The 19,732-nt window shown below is 37.4% G+C and overlaps 1 protein-coding gene across 1 annotated transcript; it reads left to right on the forward strand.

Annotated features, from left to right (window-relative positions):
* The first annotated feature begins 401 nt into the window (after positions 1-401).
* peli3 (pellino E3 ubiquitin protein ligase family member 3) lies at positions 402-18,596 on the forward strand. The gene is made up of 7 exons (XM_058780724.1): positions 402-815; positions 7,141-7,334; positions 10,784-10,913; positions 11,260-11,361; positions 12,271-12,492; positions 14,713-14,901; positions 17,782-18,596. Exons 2-7 carry the CDS (start codon positions 7,162-7,164, stop codon positions 18,397-18,399), a joined length of 1,434 nt encoding a protein of 477 aa, XP_058636707.1. The 5' UTR covers positions 402-815; positions 7,141-7,161; the 3' UTR covers positions 18,400-18,596.
* The last annotated feature ends 1,136 nt before the right edge of the window (positions 18,597-19,732 follow it).

Below are 19,732 nucleotides of genomic sequence, written 5' to 3' on the forward strand. Positions count from 1 at the left end.
AGTTGTGGAGCTTTATAAAACTGGCTGATTAGGTTAACCAGCACGGGCATCATCACGCAGATGGTCGTCTTAATTGAGAGGTGAAAGTGACAGCACAATCACTGCATATATTAGCCTACAGGTGTAAAGGACTGACTTCCACAGGTGTATCCCTAAATGCGGAGAATGCGGAGGATTCCACAGGCTGTCAGATCCCTCGCTCGAGCGTCACTGCGCGCGTATATAACAGCACTGATGTGGTGCCAACCCCGCGAACGCCACCCTGAGGCCAAATTACGAAGCCTACGCTTAGCTCGTGAATATTAATCAGGCGGAGAAATCCTCTAATGGCGAAGCCTGGTTTCTGAATATTAATCACCTACTCCTGACGTCGCACTTTTACGGTCCAATGGCAAAGCCTTGGCTCATGAATATTAATAACCCCACTACCATATTAGGATTCTTAACTTCACATCCGGGGGCGGGGCTTACGTGTGTCGCGGCACCCTGACCAACCGCAGAGGCGCATGATGTGGGTGAGGGCAAAACCCGTCCTCGGATTTCTGTAACGGCGGAGAACTGCGAGGGAGAGATGGGCGTGACAACGGAGTGTCTGGACTAGACTTGAAAACACTCTTCTCCTGGATTAAGATCCGCGCTGTCTTCCGTGTAACTGATGACAACGGAGTGTGGCAATGCAAACCACACGACGTGATGCGTGTGCCATCCAGTTTAACACCGTGAGCGATGAATTAACTGCACGACGCCCTATTTTAAGGCCACACGGGGATTGACAAGCCAGGAATATTCAAGGCAGGGGTCTGTAACATCATCAGGTGCGTATTTGGATAGTTTTTGCTTGGCGTGCTTGTTCACCGAAATATGTTCCTCTTTTTTATTATCACTTAAACAGTCTTCTCCTTATGTCAGTGCGGAGTGCTATGTAGATGCGTGTGTTCTTCTGTAGCTGGTTATTTATTTTCTGTGCAAATCATTTGTAATATATATATATATATATATATATATATATATATATATATATATATATATATATATATATATAAAGTGTTTTATTTAAATTATAGCCTACTAGGTGTAATAAATAAAATTATTAATTAATTAATTTTCCGTGAAATCCCTTGTGTACTTCCCAGGCCCCATAGGCAGCGTGAGATTGCTTAGTATAAATAAGAGCATCTCAGTTATATTGTTCTAGTGGGATGCAATTGCAGTGATGATTCTGGTGAATACCAAATAGGTCAGGTTTTGGTATGATAACGTTATGTAATATGTCCATATGTAATATGCATTTTGAACAGTCTTTACCGACGGATTAAAAGGAATGGGAATAATACAAGTGTGACTCTTACATCATGCTGACGCTTTATAAATCAACTGTTAAAAAGTGTTGCCTGTCTTTCGTATTTCATCTATAGTAAACGTCTCGCGTGCGTGCGTGTATTTCCTGGGGGAATCGGTATTGAATGATTACGTCGCAAAATTCGAATTAGACATCGAATTATATCATTCGGATCTTAGAATTCGAATCTTTGCATTCAGCTGTTCAGCTGTTACTGAGACGCAATCCGCTGCAATCTGTCGTCTGAGAGCACGGGCTGGTCCACGGGTCATGCTGGCTCGAGTAAATGAGCAGAATACGAGCAATGCCATTACATAATCTTGCTTATAATGTTAGTTTCTGATGTGTACAATAATTTCGGACGTTTATAGAACAGATCGTGAAAAAACGACTTTCGCAGGGCCTATTGTATACCTAAATTGCACAACAGTGTGAAGTTACATCACAAAATGTTCAGTGAACATAAAAAAAATAAACAATGTAATTTAGTTTATTATTTCTGAGATTAATTATTTGTTAATTTCAGTTTTTCTTAATTGCTGAGCTAGTCCTGCTATGGTGTTTACAACTTGTTTGAGTAACTACAAAATAAAATTTAAAAAATCATTAGTAACACATCAAATAAGCACAGCCTATATGATAAAAAAAAAAAAAGAACAATCATGAATGGTTACATTATGTTTGTCTTATAAACATTTAGTATTTGTTCATGTTGAGGTGAATAATCAATCTGAAGACTATCTTTCCATTTACTTGTCTGACAACATATTTAACGTTAATTAATATATGTATTAAGAAAAGAGGCTGTGATTTAGATGTCTCCTTTGACTGCACATGATGATGTATATAAATGGATAGGGAGTAGTCATGCAACAGCAAAAATAGAAGTCTTAATTATTTTGATTTCCTGTAAATATCTTTTAAACAATATACTGCAAATTTACTGGAGAAGGATAATGACCCAAGAGGTTTCATTAAAATCAAGACATAATATATTTTGCTTGTCAAGGAAATCTATCTTGTTTTAAGGAAAAGAAGACCGTGATTAAGAAAATGATTGTTTTGCATTGTGGACAAAGTCTGAGAGGAGAAATTTCTCAATTGTCTTTATATTAAGAGGGACGATTGTTCTTGTTGAACAAAACATAACATCATTTTAAAAACCAGTTCTGTCTTATTACTTAATGTCTTAAAACGAGAAAAATATTTCAGTAAAAAATGAATGCTTATTGACAGACTCTTGCTTGAATGAGGATTTATACTTAAGAGAATGAGACGTTACTGAGGTTGGGAAAGTGCAGTTTAGTTTTACATGATCTAAATTTGCTTGTGTTGTGGAATAATTACATGTCAGTTTATTGTGCACTGCTAATGTTTTTTTTTGTTTGTTTTTTTTAATAATATTTTGAGTAGTGCCATTATGCTTGAAGTTTACACATTTGTAAATATTCCTGTTCATTCATCTTATTTATTTCTTCATTGCCGTGGTTTTCTTTATGTGCTGCATAGTATTTCCCCTTGTCAGTGTTAATTCAGGGTTCCTTCTTGATCGGCATGCTGAAAAAAGTTCATAATTATTTATTAAACTGAATTATAAACAAAATGTCTTTGCAATGTCACATAGGTGACCCATATACTGGTTTGCTGACATGCATCTGTGAATGCTGATGTGCTGTTAAAACAGGAAGAGTGTAAATGATAGAGCTCTTGCGGAGGTCCCTGCCTCTGAAGGTCACTATCAAGTTTCACAATCACGATACCTCTGACAGGGAGACCATGTCAACGTGTTCTCGCACTTTCTCTCATTCCCTGCCTTTGGTGGCTGCAGCTCTTTCCACTGCTCACCCAGACAGGAGCAATGGGGTCAGACAGCACTGTAGGACACTCACTCCATCATGAGTCGCGCACACACACACACACACACCTGCTGCAGAACACAGCTTCACTGCACACTGCAACGGACAACAGTCATGACGACCATTCAACAAGCTGCAGCTGACTACAGACTTACACTGACAGAGATAATGACATTATACGGTACAGTGTGCAACACTGTTATAGATGGTGTTTTCGCATTAATTATGCAATATGCACCATTGTTGCACTGATGCAGACCGCAGTCTATGGCAGCTATACTCAGCTCACCAGAACAGATAGATGGTGTTATCCTGTTAAAAGAGAATGTAATAGACAACATGATGCTAATGTAGAACACAGCGTACTGGTTACAAGAAATTTGCATCCTGGTTTGGTGGACAAATATTACATTCATTTAGACAATCAAGAAATTTGTAAAGTACTAAAAGATAGAAAAAACATTGCTTTTGTTAATGTTTTTAAAAGAAACACTTGTATTTAGCAATGATGCATTAAATTGATCAAAAGTGACAGTGAAACATTTATAAAGTTACATAAGATTTCTATTTTAACAAAAAAAAAAAATCTTGAGAAAATCAGTATATTAGAATGATTTCTGAAGGATCGTGTGACACTGAAGAGTAGAGTAATGGCTGCTGAAAATTCAGCGTTGCTAGGAGTAAACTACAATTACAATAAAATATATTCAAATAGAAAACAGTTGTTTTAAAATCTATTATTATTTCACAATGTTACAGTTTTTACTGTATTTTTGCTAAAATAAATACAGCCTTGGTGGGCATTAAAGACTATATAGCAGAGTTAAAGTTATAAAACAAGGACCAACAGTAACTCTGCAGACATATTAAAACAATATCTAAAAGTTATTGCAAACTATAATACATAAGTAAGTGTTAACATACAATGAGTTAGTCATCATTGCAAAATAAAACCTTGATGTGATCAGAATGTACAAAGAGGAAGGAGTTTAGCAATAATAACAAACTGATTGTAAACTGAGAAATTGTTCAGCTAAAAATGTTTTATGTGGTAACATCTAAATAAATTATTCAAAATGAGTCAAAATTATTATTTAACATCACTGAATCAATCTAAATACATAAGGTTACACAACAAACTAAAGGGTAAGATCAGGTAAAAACAATTCCTTAAACTGAAAATGGCAGGTTACCAATTTTTGCTGCTTTCCAAATGTACGTAAAATCTTAATTTATGTTAAAACTATTTTATTACATGAGAAGAGAGACAGCTGAGAAACATCACACTAGCTGTCTAGGAAATTGCTTGTTATACAAATATGTTTAACTTCAGATTGCTGCCACTGACCAATCAGAAGCAAGTATTCCAGAGAACCATGAAATCATAAACAATAACAGACCACTGCAGACACTATTAATACATAATAGTATATCATTGCATTTATGAGATGCCATCACTTTGAGCTGACTCCAGCAGACAATACTACTAGTGCAAACTACATTCTGCTATCTATACAAATTCACTTTGCTACAGGATGCCAAATGTGTGAAAGCATAACACCAATACTATTGTTTGCAGACAGAACAACAATGCAAACAGAAATTTTGCAGCCGTACGAGCATTCAAAATGTGCATTGCACAAAAATGCAGCTCTGACAAAACTGCGAAATAGCTAATGATCTTCTGAAAAGCAGATATAGATTTTGAAGAATTAAGTTTGGCAAGGCTGGACCCGAGTAAAGCCTCATAAGTTATTCGTGAGATCATTTCCTTGTTCGTGTATATTTAGAACCCACTTCATCTGGCTCCTGATAGAGATGGATGAGGCAGACTCGCTCTCTGTCTACCCTCATACGCTCGGTCTCACGCACCGCACTCGCTCACCCCGCTGCAGAGGCAGCAGAGAGGATTGTGGGAATGAGGATAGAAGGTGACGGGAGATGATACAGTAACCAGGACATAAAAACAGACCGGAGAGAGGACGTGGTGATCCGAGAAGTGGAGATGAAGGGAATAAAGAGGAAGATATTAGAGGTACCTACACTGTGGGACTCAAGTCTTTTAATAAAGGCACCAGAAGCCAATGAATTATTGATAAGCTGCCCAATAATGTGTGGAGAACAGTTCAAGCTCAGAGACAGTGCTTGTCATTTTATTATACAATAAGCCACTATACACTAAGGCTGTTGTGTCTAGAAAGATCTCATTCCATGATGTGCATCTTGTCCTCACCACCCCTCCATATTCCTGCATTCCTGTTGAACTTCCTCTCCCATATCTCTCTCATTTGCTCGTTCCTCCCCCAGGTTGTGGGCTGATTAGAAAGTGCATGGCATAGAACAGGCAATCCATCACCCTGCCAAATCTCAACACACACACACACACACACACGCACACGCAATCTCTTCGTAACAGTGCTTGTTCATCCCTAGTAATCTTCTGTTATCTACAATCTGTTTTGTAAGCACTCTATATGTATTACACCTCTACATACCCTTCTCCATCCCGCTGGCCCTCCCTTCTCCTCTCCCCTCCATCACCTGCACCACCATGCTATTTCTATTTTTGTCCTCTCTCAATTTCCCTCCCTCTCCTTACTCACCCTCTCAGCCTCCAGTCCACCTCTCACCATTGCACACCCACAGTCGTGCAGTGCCATCATAGCGCAGCGATTGGCTCATCTGAGCTGTCCGTTATCTCTAAACCAGTCAGCTTCCTGTGGGTTTGCACTCGGTTCAGATTCATTTGCTGCACAAGGGAGCCTGGAAGAAGTAAATAGACATATAACCAGTTGCTGCTAATGTTTTTGATGTTTTTGCACTACAAAGGTTTTACGTATACTTTTTTAACATAAATGCAGTTAAACTCAAAATGGCAGAATCTGCAAGATGCTTATTATTTAAAAAAATAAAAGTCGCTTAGTGTGTTAAGTGAACTGTAGAGGAAGATTCATAACAGATATTTTCCACAAGACAAAATAATAGAAATTATATATATATATATTATGTATATTAGATAGAAAGATATATGTAACTGAAATGAAGCTTAAATAAAATTAAATATAAATATTAGATGAAAAGTAAATTTAAGTATTAAATTACTAAAACTGAAATAAAAATAAATTAAATCTAAACAGAAATATTTTTAAAAAGAAAAAAACAATAAAATTTGTCATAAAAATAGCAAAAGTACATAAAACTACAAAAAAAATCTAAAATTAAAATGAAATTACTACAAATTACTAATAAAAAATTTATAAATATTATAATTGTATGTACATAATACTAAAATAACATTGATCACAGTGAAATAACACATCATAGAGGATGGATGGATGGACAGATAGACAGAATACTAGAAAGAATGATAGAAGATAGACGGTCAGATGGACAGACAGAGGTACAGATTTTCACCTAAATAACACACATTAAGTACTCAGAGTAATGACAACAGCAATTTATCTGACAGTCAGTATCGAACCTTTGAAATGCCACTGTTGTGACTGTGTTCCATTAAGTCTGTATGAAAAACAACAATGAAGTCCTTTGCATTGGAGCACTTGACTGCGTGTTTGCAGAGAGGTTGTTATTCTCCTGGGATTGGTTAAATCTCCTGTTCCCGACAGGTTGTCAATTGATGGTTGGCTGCTTGACTTCAAAACACTGCAGAGACAGCCACACTATCTCAGGCTGTTCTCACAGGATCAGCTGTTACATAAATACATAACAGCTGATCTGTGATTGGTCTGTTATTGTTTTTACAGGTGGAGTAACCGATAGGGGGAGGGTTGGGATACAGATAAGAATCATACTGTTTTTCCATTTCCTCTCCCTGTAGCGCTTATTAAATAAAGTTGTCATTTCACTGTGAGAAAACAAGCAAATGTGCTGATCAACAATATCAAGCTCACTTTCTTCCCCTCACTCTCTCTCTCTTTCTTATAGCTGTGAGTCGTTTTTCTGGATATGGTTTTGGAAGGGAGCTCCGAAGCTCTTTGCCCTCCTCCGTCCCTGGAGCTGCGCCCATCGTGCAACAAGAACCAGCCGTCTCCTCCTCTGGGCTCAGGATCTCAATCCCATGATGCTCTCTGCCCTGAGGACAAGGAGCCCATCAAGTACGGGGAGCTGATTGTACTTGGGTAAGAATATGTCCAACCCTGAGGGAAAAATGTTAATATTAAAAGGATGAAATTAAGGTTAAGCTCCTTACATTTCTATAGTTCAGATTAGCTCTTTCTTTCATAATAGCACAACAGAACTTACAGAAGTTAACAAAATCTTCATATATATATATATATATATATATATATATATATATATATATATATATATATAATGTTTTTTGAAAGAAGTCTGTCACCAAGGGTGCATTTATTTGATCAAATACACGATAAATACAAATAAATTTCTATACAGTAAATATAGAAAAAAGATAGTATAATAGGCCTAAAAAAAATTACAATTTAAAATGTTTTTCTATTTTAATATATTTTAAAATGTAATTTATTTTTGTGATACAAAGCTGCATTTTCAGCAGTCATTACTCCAGTCTTCAGTGTCACATGATCCTTCAGAAATCATTCTAATATACTGATGCTCAAGAAACCCTTCTTATTATTATCAATGTTGAAAATAATTGTGCTGCTGTTTTTGTTCAAAAATTCAAAGTATCTTCACAAAAAAGTCACAATGTATTATTTAAAAGGAATTAATAACCAATCATTATTACATCATGATCTGTAAAGCCAGTAAACGTTGTAACTTTGATGATATGCACAAGGATAAGGGACAAAAAGTGAGATGGTCCTCACTGCAGAACACAAGATCCAGGGGGTGTGGTTGGATCTAGATCCAACTCCTCCCACCTTACATTTACCTAAACCCACCCATCTCTACCCCTAAACCTACCAATCTCCACCCCCTGGATGTGGATCCAACCCCGCCCCCTGGATCTTTTGTTCTGCAGTGAGGGGTTACTGCAAAAAGTGGTTTAGACAATTCACATAATACCATTTATTCATTTAAGTGCTTTACCAAAAATACAAGCTTCTCATTTGTGCTTTAAAACTCTCTGTAATGTCTTGCCTTAGACTTCCACTGTAAGTGCATTAAAACCCTAATCAATATTATTAATACTATGCCAAAAAATGTTAATAAAGCTTGTATTAAGCCTAGAACATTCATGGTTGCAAAGAAAGGAAATCATAAAATAATTCCAAAAGAGATGTCGCAAATGATTAAGTATTTAATGGATTGAATCTGAACATATTTAGTTATGAATAAACAAAACCTTTGACATCAGCAGCACTGAGTTTATCATCATTTGGCTTTAACTGTTCCCACACACATTGGAACTGTACGATACTGTCTCCGATTCGTGAAAACCCATTTATCTAAATTACAGCTCCTTCACTCAGCCAGCGTTTTGCTGAATGCAGGAGTTCAGTGGGAGTTCAAGGGTAAAATTACCCTCAAATAAATATGAGTTCAATTAACATCTTTTCTCGCAGATGAATGAACAACACGTCATCCGGGCCAATTGGCTCCCCTGGTGTACCTGCGGCTGGTTTTCCTGACTTATCTTTAGATTTCAGCTGCGGATGCAAAACACTTCATTTGACTGCCAACAAAGATGTCATTCAAATCACACAGTCATGGAGCAGAGCAGAGCGATGAGTGTTTCCAGCGCCAGGAGGGGAGGAGGGCTTAACCCTTGAAGTGGAAAAGAGAAAGCACATAATGGTGTTTTTATCACTCACAAAAGTGTTCATTTCTTTTCCATTTCGCACTACTATTAAAAAATAGAATCACGTATATGTTAAAAATAATAATGTCTTATGTTATCTAAATCTTTTTTTTTGTTTTGTTTCGTCAACAGATTAAATTGATCAAAAGTCTCAGTAAAGACTTAAATAGTTTTAAAAAAAAAAATCTCAAATAAATTCCATTCTTATTAATATATTTACTGTATTTTTAGGTCAACAGTAAATGCTGTTGATTTGCGCTTTCTATATATCAAAGAATCCTTAAAAACGTATCACATTTTCCAGAGAAATATTAAGCAGCACAACTGTTGTCTCAAGGATTATTATCTGTTTTCAACATTGATAATAATAAATGTTAACTTGAGCACCAAATCAGCATATTAGAATGATATATATCCAAAAACACAAATATAATATGGCAACTTGCATTTGCACAGACAATTGAGTTAATTAGTCTGAGACACATTGACATTATTGTGTTATTTTGCACATTATCAGCAATTAAAATGATGTTTTTGGAGACTTAGGGCCAGATTTACTGAACAGGGCATTAGCGTGAGACTACAGTTCCACAAAAGTGACGATGAGGGTGGAAAATTCTGCGGGTGATCTACTGTACGCAAAATTAATGTTCGCAGACACAACCAGATATCAATGTTGAACTGTTTTCAACATCATAAATGTTTCTTGAGCACCAAATCAGCATATTAGAATGATATATATCCAAAAACGCAAACATAATACGAGAACTTAGATTTGCACAGACAATTAAGTGAATTAGTCTGTGATACTTTGACATTATTGTGTTATTTTGCACATTATCAGCAGACTAAGGGTGAGACTACAATCCCACAAAAGTGGCAATGGGAGTGGAAAATTCAATGGGTGATCTACTGTACACAAAATTAATGTTCACAGACGCAGCCAGATCATTTCCATAATGACCAATGCAATCTATAAAGAGTAGTGCAAATTAGCACAAAGTCACAAACAAACAGGGCTGATGATAACAACACTTGGGTTACAACTTGTTTTTTGGGTGTTAAATAATGGTAATACTGACTACTGCAAACCTTAGCAAATCACATTGCATGACTCATTTAAATACTCTCCTCCCATAAATTTTTGCTTCTGAAAGGGAAACACCTGCAAATGCAATAAGTTTAGCCGCAGAAATAACAGTCCACGCCTTTTCATCACATTTTTCACTGCATGTCTTAGTAAATCGTGACAGTAGTTCTTTAATGCCAAAAAAGGGTTTACGTTGGCACAAGCTGTTAGTGTATCTGGCCCAAAGTATTCAAGTTCAGTCAGAGTAAAATAGACAAAAATGAGCTAATTTAAAAGACGTTTTCCTCACTACATGCTACAACTGAAATAAAAAACGGTAAAAATGAAGACTGCCTCACAGTGAGATGAAAGGAGATAGAGAGAGCTCATTTAAGTGTCTGGACTATTGATCGTTGTCTAGATGAATTATAAGATGGCTTCGCCTCCTCATTGACAGGCTCTGAGAGGCCTGCATCAGCCATTTTGTAGACGGCTCATGACTCCTGTCATAGTATCGACAGAGAGATAGATTAATGCCATTTAATTATTTTTAAGTACACGCCAGTGCTCTTAAGTGAAAACAAGTATTGCCTAGTTATTGTCATCCCCAAGACAACAATCTGTCCTCAATCTGTCAGCTCTATCAAAATCAGTCAGCGGGTGAGGTGCTGCTTCTAAATTAAGCACTGAATGTGTTTTTGATTAATTCATTCTTTATTGTTCAAAGCATTCGCTAAGCTCAGATTGGACCGTTGTGGTTTTGTTGCACACAGGCATAATGGTTCGCTGGCTAGCGGGGACAAGGGCCGCAGGAGGAGTCGGCTGGCCCTTTACAAACGGCCCAAAGCCAACGGCGTCAAACCTGATGTCATCCACAACGTCTCCACGCCTCTGGTGTCTAAGGTGACAGCATTCGCCTTACAATTTCCATGGGTAGTTGAAAATATAAGTGGTAATGTCTTAATGCCAACGCTTGATAGGAACAGATACATTCTCTAAACCAGTTTTTTTCATGGCTTCCAAAAGATGTGAAATCTGTTCCAACATAAGTGTCCTCTTGACCCACCCACTAAATTCTGCAAGAGTCATTGCATAACATCGCAACCGACCGAGTGTTTTGCCAATCTATTGCATAAGGTTAGGGAACCTGAAAGTACCTTATGTTCTTCTGACTTGTTAAGGGATGAATGATGCAACAAAGGCTATTAGTCAAAGAGGTGTGTGTCGGTGTGTGTGTGTGTGTTTGCAGGCCCTAAGCAACAAAAGCCAGCACAGCATATCCTACACACTGTCCCGGAGTCATTCTGTTATAGTGGAATATACACATGACCCCAACACCGACATGTTTCAGGTGAGCAAAGCATCATATTAGAAGAAGAGAGGATTCATTCATTTAACAGCCTGTTATTGAGTTCATTAAACATGCAAATGAATTTAAATTGATTTAGTATCCTGTCTTAGGGGTTAATGTCTTTACCTATATTTTTTGGCCTCAATTATGTCAAATATATGATCATTTCACACACAAATGAACATTTTGTCATCTATTCCTCCTCATGCCATTATAAAACCAAAATAACTTTTTCTTCCTTCCTTGAGACACAAAAGACGACATTTTTCAATAACGCACTAGTTAGTGATGCATCAGTATTAAAAATCTGGCTGATAATCATTTATAATTTAATAATTTATGGTTGATATTAAAATTATACATTATTTTAAAAAAAAATCATTATAGTCAATATTCAAAAGTTTAGGGTCAGTATAAATCTCTTATACTCACCAAGTCTGCATTTATTTGATCAAAAATACAATAAAAACAGTAATATTGTAAAATAGTATGCATGTAAATATTTTACAATGTAATTTACAATGCTGTTGAAAATCCTGAAAACAGCTTTTTAGCATTCTTTGGTGAATAGAAAGTTGAAAAGAACAGCATTTATTTGAAATGGAAATCTTTTGCAACATTATAAATGTCACTTTTGATCAATTGAATGTATCAATTTCGGAATAAACATTTTAATATCTTTCAAAGCAAATAAAAACTCCAAACTTTTGAACGGTAGTGTATATACTGTGCATCCATGCAATTACAGTGAATGGGGAGTGAGCAACCAGTACATTTTTAAATATATTTTGTTTGTCTTTCATGGAAGAATGAAAACAACATGAGGAGGAGTAATTAATAAAATTGATCACTTTTGAGTGAACTTATCCTTGAATATCTCACTTACTCTGCTTGTTAATGTGTCTTTAGATCGGCCGTTCCACAGAGAGCATGATAGACTTTGTGGTGACAGACACAGCGAGCAGCGGCAGTGGAGGACAGGGGCAGGGGGGCGCAAATGGAGAGGGAGGACAGTCGGCCCAGAGCACCATCTCCCGCTACGCTTGCCGCATCATGTGTGAGCGTAGTGCTCCCTACACAGCACGAATATATGCAGCGGGCTTTGACTCTTCCAAAAACATCTTCCTCGGGGTGAGTCATAACAGGCTATTGAGTCACAGCCGCGTTTACTAATGCACAATCTTTGCCAAAGTACAGAAGAAGACAACACAGTGCAATAGGATTATTTACACTGACATCAAAAAAGCAACACAGTAGAAAGGGACGCATTATTTTCCTGCTGTTTTGCCTGTTAAAGTTTGTGTTTCCTTAACAGGCAAAAAGAATCACGTCGAATGTCAGGTCAAATTTCAGCCTATTTGGTTTGTTTATTGGATATTGTTTGTTGTGAGTTAGGGAAAGATGAACAAGTTTGAGGAATGTCATGAGTCAGATTTGAACTTGCATTGCCCAACAAGCACCAAGGCTTTACCTCCCTAACGTGCGGTTACTTGTTTGCAGCGGCTCCATTCTAAATAGGTGGATTTAATCATAAAAAAAATGTTTTTCACATTTTTTTAAAAATGTGAGTGGTTCTTTCCTGTGAAGAAGTTACAGATACTGCAAAACAGATATAAAACCTGGGACAATCAATATAAAAAAAATGGTAATATACTAAATAGAATTCAATCAAATTAAGAAGAAGAATTGAGCACCATTAATAATTAAGCACCAAATCAGCATATTGATATAATGATTTCTGAAGGATCATGTGACACTGAAGACTGGCTGCTAAAAATTCAGCTTTGCCCTCACATGAATAAATTACATTTTAAAATATATTTGAATAAAAAACGCGTGTGTGTTAAATTGTAATAATATTTCACAATATTACTGTTTTACTGTATTTTTGATCAAATATATACAGCCCTGGTGAGCATAAAAGACGTCTTTGAAAAACATAAAAAATACACTTTTGGCAGCCAGTGTGTAATAAAAATGAATACATTAAAATATTAATTTTAAAATCTTGATTTGTAGACCTGAAAATTTACGGAAATAAGTAAATATCTTAAGTTATTGGAAAATCATGGGCATTTCTATAGTGAATATACATTTTTGCTTTGAAAAGTATAGCACGCCTCTCCTCGGCAGGCATGATTTGAATATCATTGCTGTTTACAGTACAAACAGAGTTTTTTATTAATTTACTTAATGTAAAGGGTTTGTTTATACAGGTTTGATGCCTTAGCAAACACCACTAATTACATACAGTAGATCTATATTTACAACATTAATAGATACTTTTTGCATCACAGACTGATATTAACATCAGTGTAAACATACTCAGTGTAGCTCACTCTGACATGAGCTATGCAAAATATTTTCAGGGGGACAAAGGTTTTGCTTGTTCATTCAGCAGCAGAAAGTGAATGCAGATAAGACCATCCATCATTCAATGAAACGAGAACATAAAATGTGATACAAAAAAACTTGCTGAATCTAGAGATGCATATCATTCATAACAAACAGCAGGCGCATTACGGAGCTTTAATCTTCCTGCTGTCACCGACTGAGATGCTTAAGATCAAAATGACTCATTTCCCTTCAATTCACTTGACTACTCACATTTAATGCGCTTGATTAAATTATCAACTGTTTCAAATCATGTGCGTTTGACTTAAAGTGATAGTTCACTCAAATAATTAAGTTCTATAATTATTTACTTACCTTCATGTTGTTCCAAATCTGTATGACCGTCTTGATATGGATTTCTGCCCCTTTTATACACTAAGCAATGGAAGTATACTTTGAATGGAACGCTACTATTTGTATTCTTTTCAAATAGTGACTTTAATCTTTGCTTTGACCTTGATAGTAGCTTACTCAATAGTGGAGATCTACGCTTCTCAAAAAAACACAGACACCTGGAGGACAGTAATGGTCCAGTAGCTGGCAGTGATGCATGACATATCAACACACAGCTACGGACTCATACAAATGTCCTTGACAGGCTCTCTGCCCACTGCTGTTCTGTGGAGGTGGAAAGAGAACGAGAGAGAAAGAATGGATACTGTATTCTTGTCGGGTATAAATATTTCAGACTCCCACTGTATAATGCAGCTCCAAGTAGTAGGTGTGTTGTGTAAGAGCTAGTAGCTATAAACGGAAAGCCTACAGTGTCTGTCTGTGCATTATAATCCTCTAAGCTCAGTTAGTCAGTGATTTATTATATAACACACTACATACGTGTACATTAAAAGAGAACAGATATTAATCTGACAGTAAGCCACGACACGTTTTGATTTAGCTTTGAGTTCATCTCGATACTGTAGAGATTAGTAAAATCCTCTTGATGTGCTTGATTTCCAGGAGAGAGCTGCTAAATGGAGGACGTCAGATGGTTTGATGGATGGACTAACAACCAATGGGGTGCTGGTGATGCACCCAGCAGGGGAGTTTGTATCTGAACCCGCTCCAGGGGTGTGGAGGGAGATCTCAGTATGTGGGAATGTTTTTGCCCTCCGGGAGACACGGTCCGCCCAGCAAAGAGGAAAACTGGTGAGAATTTGCTTTAATCTTGGTAATGAACCGCCAGTGGAAATGTTTCAAAAGGTACACTGCAGAATTCTGGCTTCTCTATGGACATCTGCGGTTGAAATACAAAATTGCTCATTTCTTCACTGGTCACGTCGCACAGGAAATTGAATTTAGTGAATTATATTTCACAGAAGTTCAACACAGATAGTGTTCTACCACTATGGTTGACAAAAGTGAATTTATTAAATATGATAACATATACTACTGCTCAAAGGTTGCGGGTCAGAAAGTTTTTTAGAAATAAATTAATGCTTTTATTTGGCAAGGAAGCATAAAATTGATCAACAGTGGCAATCAAGATGTTTATAAGATTATAAAACATTTCTGTTTCAAGTAAATTCTGTTTTTTAACTTTCCATTCCCCCCCTTTCTTCCCCCCCAAAACTTTGCATTTTGAATTAACAGATTAATCATGTAAATTTGTTTATCAGAAAAAGATGGGTTTTGAAAACAAAGTAAAATATCAAGAGGTTCTAAATTAAGGGCTTTGTATAATTTTTTTGTTATGTCTATTTTAAAGTCAACCCAAAATGAAATAGAAAAAGGGAAATAGAAAAATAAATGTTCAATATCTTCAACAGATATATCACAAACACTATGAACATATCTGCTAACAGTTGCATTTACAGGATAACATCTGTGAATAATTTTGTAAAGTACTTCTTTTACTTTATTAGAAATTACGTATTTATATGGTAACATCCAAATGCTGTGCCAAGATATACAATGAGTTTCAAGCCATTTTGATTTACATGGAGGATCGGATCCAACATTAAAGGAGTTTCTTATAAAACTGCTATTAAAACGTTTGTCAAAAAAGGAGAGACCATTTACAAAAAGTTTTGTAGGCTTGCATTATTAATATTTGCATCAGAGAATTTGGTAACTTTCTATTTATTGAATAATCTTGAAAAAATGTATCATGGTTTCCACAAAAATATTAAGCAGCACAATTGTTTTCAACACTGATAATAAGTAATGTTTCTTAAAGGGGTGGTTTACTGCTTTTTTTCTTTGCTTGATTGCGTTTATGGGGTGCAATATAACATGTCTTCGTGTTTCGTTTGTTACAAAACGCATTATTTTTCATATATTTCACCTTTATTGTAAGCCGCTTTCTCCTCTGTCATTTGAACGACCGGTTGACTTCCTGATTCTCTGAAACCACTCCCTCAGAAACAGGCGATGGGCTCAGATTGGTTTAGATTGTTGTGATTGGCTAAACTGCGTACTGCACATTATCCGGAAACTTCACGCCCATTACCTTCACGGGCGACAGTCACATGTGCTCCGGTCAAATGTAAATAATGGTGTCAATATTGCCGTATCAGTTTGAGGCAGAATCAGACCCAGAAAGCGGTAATGAAGAGAGTCAAGCAGAACTTCCGCAAGCACGGCTCTTACAAAACGTTTCTGAATGGAAGTTTGCTGTTGTGATTACATACAATTTTTTGAAGTTTGTACACGTTTGTCTTATACACACAAAATAGCATCGAACTAACTGGCTACTATAACCAAACAGCGTTGGCTTGTGTTTACGTTCTTGATCAAATCGAAAAATAACGTCATAAAGTATACATGGAAAATACATTTACAAAATTAGTACATAATTACAAATTCGGGTCCAAAATGTTTGTACATAGACACACAAAATAGCATTTAACTAACTGGCTACTAAAGCCAGCGTTGGCATTTGTTTACGTCCTTGATAAAACTAAAACATTACGTCTGAAATTATACATGCAAATACATTTAAAATTATTAAATCTTACTTACAGGTTGTGGCCCAACAACTGCTGCCTCTGGTTTTAAAGTTGGAACTGCTCCATGTTTTAGTAACAGTTTCTGTGTGAATCCGGCATTGAACTCTGAACTCTCTTGATTCTGGAAGCTGTCTTCCGTAAAATGCGCAGCACAGAGAGCTAAATTAGGATTGTAATCGTCAGGAACATAATCAAACATAAATTTTAACCATTGTTGACGAACTACAGCATCCGTAGGAAGCCCGAACACAGAAGACCTGACAGCTGGGTGAAAATAACACCGTTTCGATGGCATGGCTACAACTCTCCACTATAACGCTTCCTCTTTGACAAAGCCGCAGAACATGGCCTTGCCCCCTCTTTTGCATGTTCTGGAGGGAGGGGTTGATGCAAATTTATGGGTTTTTTACGTATGCAACCCGGGAAGTATCTCGTTGTAGTCCCATATGAGTCGTTTTTGTAGGCATTAAACTTCCTGATTTTTAAAAGACGATATCTCCGCTTACGTTGAACTTTCAGCGCAGCAACTTTGCAGATACTGTTCATGCACCAACAGCAACATTACACACTATTTAAAATGAAAAAAGTGAAATCACAGTAAACTACCCCTTTAAACAGATAAGTCTGTGATTGGCTTCAATGATCATCGCTTCACGTTCTTCACCAAGCGCTTCATTGAACATTGAAGCCAATCACAGATGTATCTGTTGAGCGCGTGAACACAATGACCAATCAGTGCCGTTTAAGAATCCGCTCAACAGCGCTCAAATCTTAGCGGGAAATGGACGTTTTTAAAATTTCAATACCGAATGGTATCGCAGTCTGTACTTTTGACAACAGTAGTCTGAACTAACATGTGGCTTTATCATCTGCTAAATGGCACAAATTGTGAAATTAGTTGGATATTATGACAAGTTTTAGGCTTAAAAGGTCAGTTCACCCACAAGTGTAAATTCTCTCATCATTTATTCACCCTCATGTCAATCAAAACCTGTATGACTTTCTTTTTTCTGTAGTACCCAGTAGAAGATATAATGCAAAATGTCCTGAGTGATTTCATGTGTTTTTTACCTGACAGGTAGAGAACGAGTCAAACATGCTGCAGGATGGCTCTCTCATCGATCTCTGCGGCGCCACTCTGCTTTGGCGGACCCCTAGTGGTCTTCGTCACACCCCCACTCTCAAACAGCTGGAGTCTCTACGCCAGGAACTAAACGCCGCCCGTCCACAGTGTCCCGTGGGTTTCAACACACTCGCCTTTCCCAGCCTGGCACAGCGTGCCACCATCGACAAGAAACAGCCCTGGGTCTATATGAACTGCGGCCACGTGCACGGCTACCACAACTGGGGGTTTCGTAAAGAGAAAGCGGCATCGTCTGCGTTGGCGATAACTGGGGGCGGAGGCACAGCTCCGGCTACCACAGGAGAGCGAGAGTGTCCCATGTGCAGAGGGGTGGGCCCCTACGTGCCCCTCTGGCTCGGGTGCGAAGGGGGCCTGTATCTGGACGCGGGGCCCCCCACACATGCGTTCTGCCCCTGCGGTCACGTGTGCTCGGAAAAGACAGTGCAAGGCTGGAGTCAGATCCCACTGCCGCACGGAACGCATGCCTTCCACGCTGCCTGTCCTTTCTGTGGAACGTGGCTGACTGGGGAACAAGGCCACATCAAACTCATCTTCCAAGGGCCCGTCGACTGAGAGGAACAGCTGCTGTGTGGAAAGCGAGATGTTGAGACTGAATAACAGAAACGGAGAGACTGTGGAGGACGCAAAATTAAAAAGGACACAAAATTAAGAGCTTGTGAATAAGGCAAGGATGACGTAAAAAGGGAATATACATTATGTGATGCAGAATGTGTAAATAAAAGTGATGAAATAAAAGTTGAAAATCACGAGCGTTGTGTGTAAGAAGAAGTGAATGGAAATTGCATACATTTGCCTTCATTTATATAATGTGTAATGTTGACAAAGCAACTGCAGTCAGCTTTCAGCAATGGAGTAAAATGTATTTGAGTCACATATTATTTTCTCACATTTTCTCTTTAATTCTTCATTACCATAATGAGTCCAGACATTTGAATTAACTTATTATTCTCACTAAGAATTTTGGTTAAAGGCCCGTTCACACCAAGAACCATAATAGCATCCACACCAATGGACAATAGTCTGCCACTTCAGCAGGATGCATTCTGATTGGCTGCCAAAGTTTTATTGTTCAGCTGAGAAAAGTTTTTAAAGTGATTCCAACAATATCCTTATAGCTGTGGTGTGGATTCTGCTATTATTCTAAATTTAGAACAATTTTTAAAACTTTAACATTAAAGTTATTCTTGGTGTGAATGTAATTGTCCTTATTGCAATAGGCCTACAATTGTTTTATTTAAAACTGGGGAGACTATCTATCTATATCTTTTAAAAACTATAATGATATTCTCATGCGAATGGGGGGTGGGGGGTTCTTGTAAAATAATCCTAAAAAATAGGCATATCCCTGTTTCTTTCTTTTGATTTTGGTGTGAAATTTGACTGGGGCGTGTATTTGACAGTGAGATTCACCTAATCAGAAATGCAAAATTCTGTGCTAGAGAAAATAATGAAAAGCAAAAAGACAAAGACAAAACTATCAACCAGCTCTCAGACAGAAATACAACAAAACAAAAACAGTTTAAATTTAGCATCCACATGCCTGTGTGTGTGTGTGTGTGTGTGTGATGCATGAACTACAGGAATGCTCAGATCTCTTTACATTTTCAGGGTCTCGGTTTAGCGATTCTGATGAGCTGGCACAGTGAGAAATTAGAGAGAGATGCTGCATCCGCTCTTATCTCCTCTTCTCTCTCTATCTCAGGGGAGTCTGAGCAGAACGGTACGATCCTGCATACGGACTGCAGCTACTCTGACTGGCTATAAATAACTGAAGGTCATTGGCTCAGCCCTACTACACATGCGCCTCCAAATTTGTCTGTTTGGAGACAAAAACAAGCACACGAGATATAGTAAATCAACAGGTAAAATATCATATCAAATGGAT

Source organism: Onychostoma macrolepis, chromosome 07 (genome assembly GCF_012432095.1).
Source record: "Onychostoma macrolepis isolate SWU-2019 chromosome 07, ASM1243209v1, whole genome shotgun sequence".
Classification (NCBI taxonomy): domain Eukaryota; kingdom Metazoa; phylum Chordata; class Actinopteri; order Cypriniformes; family Cyprinidae; genus Onychostoma; species Onychostoma macrolepis.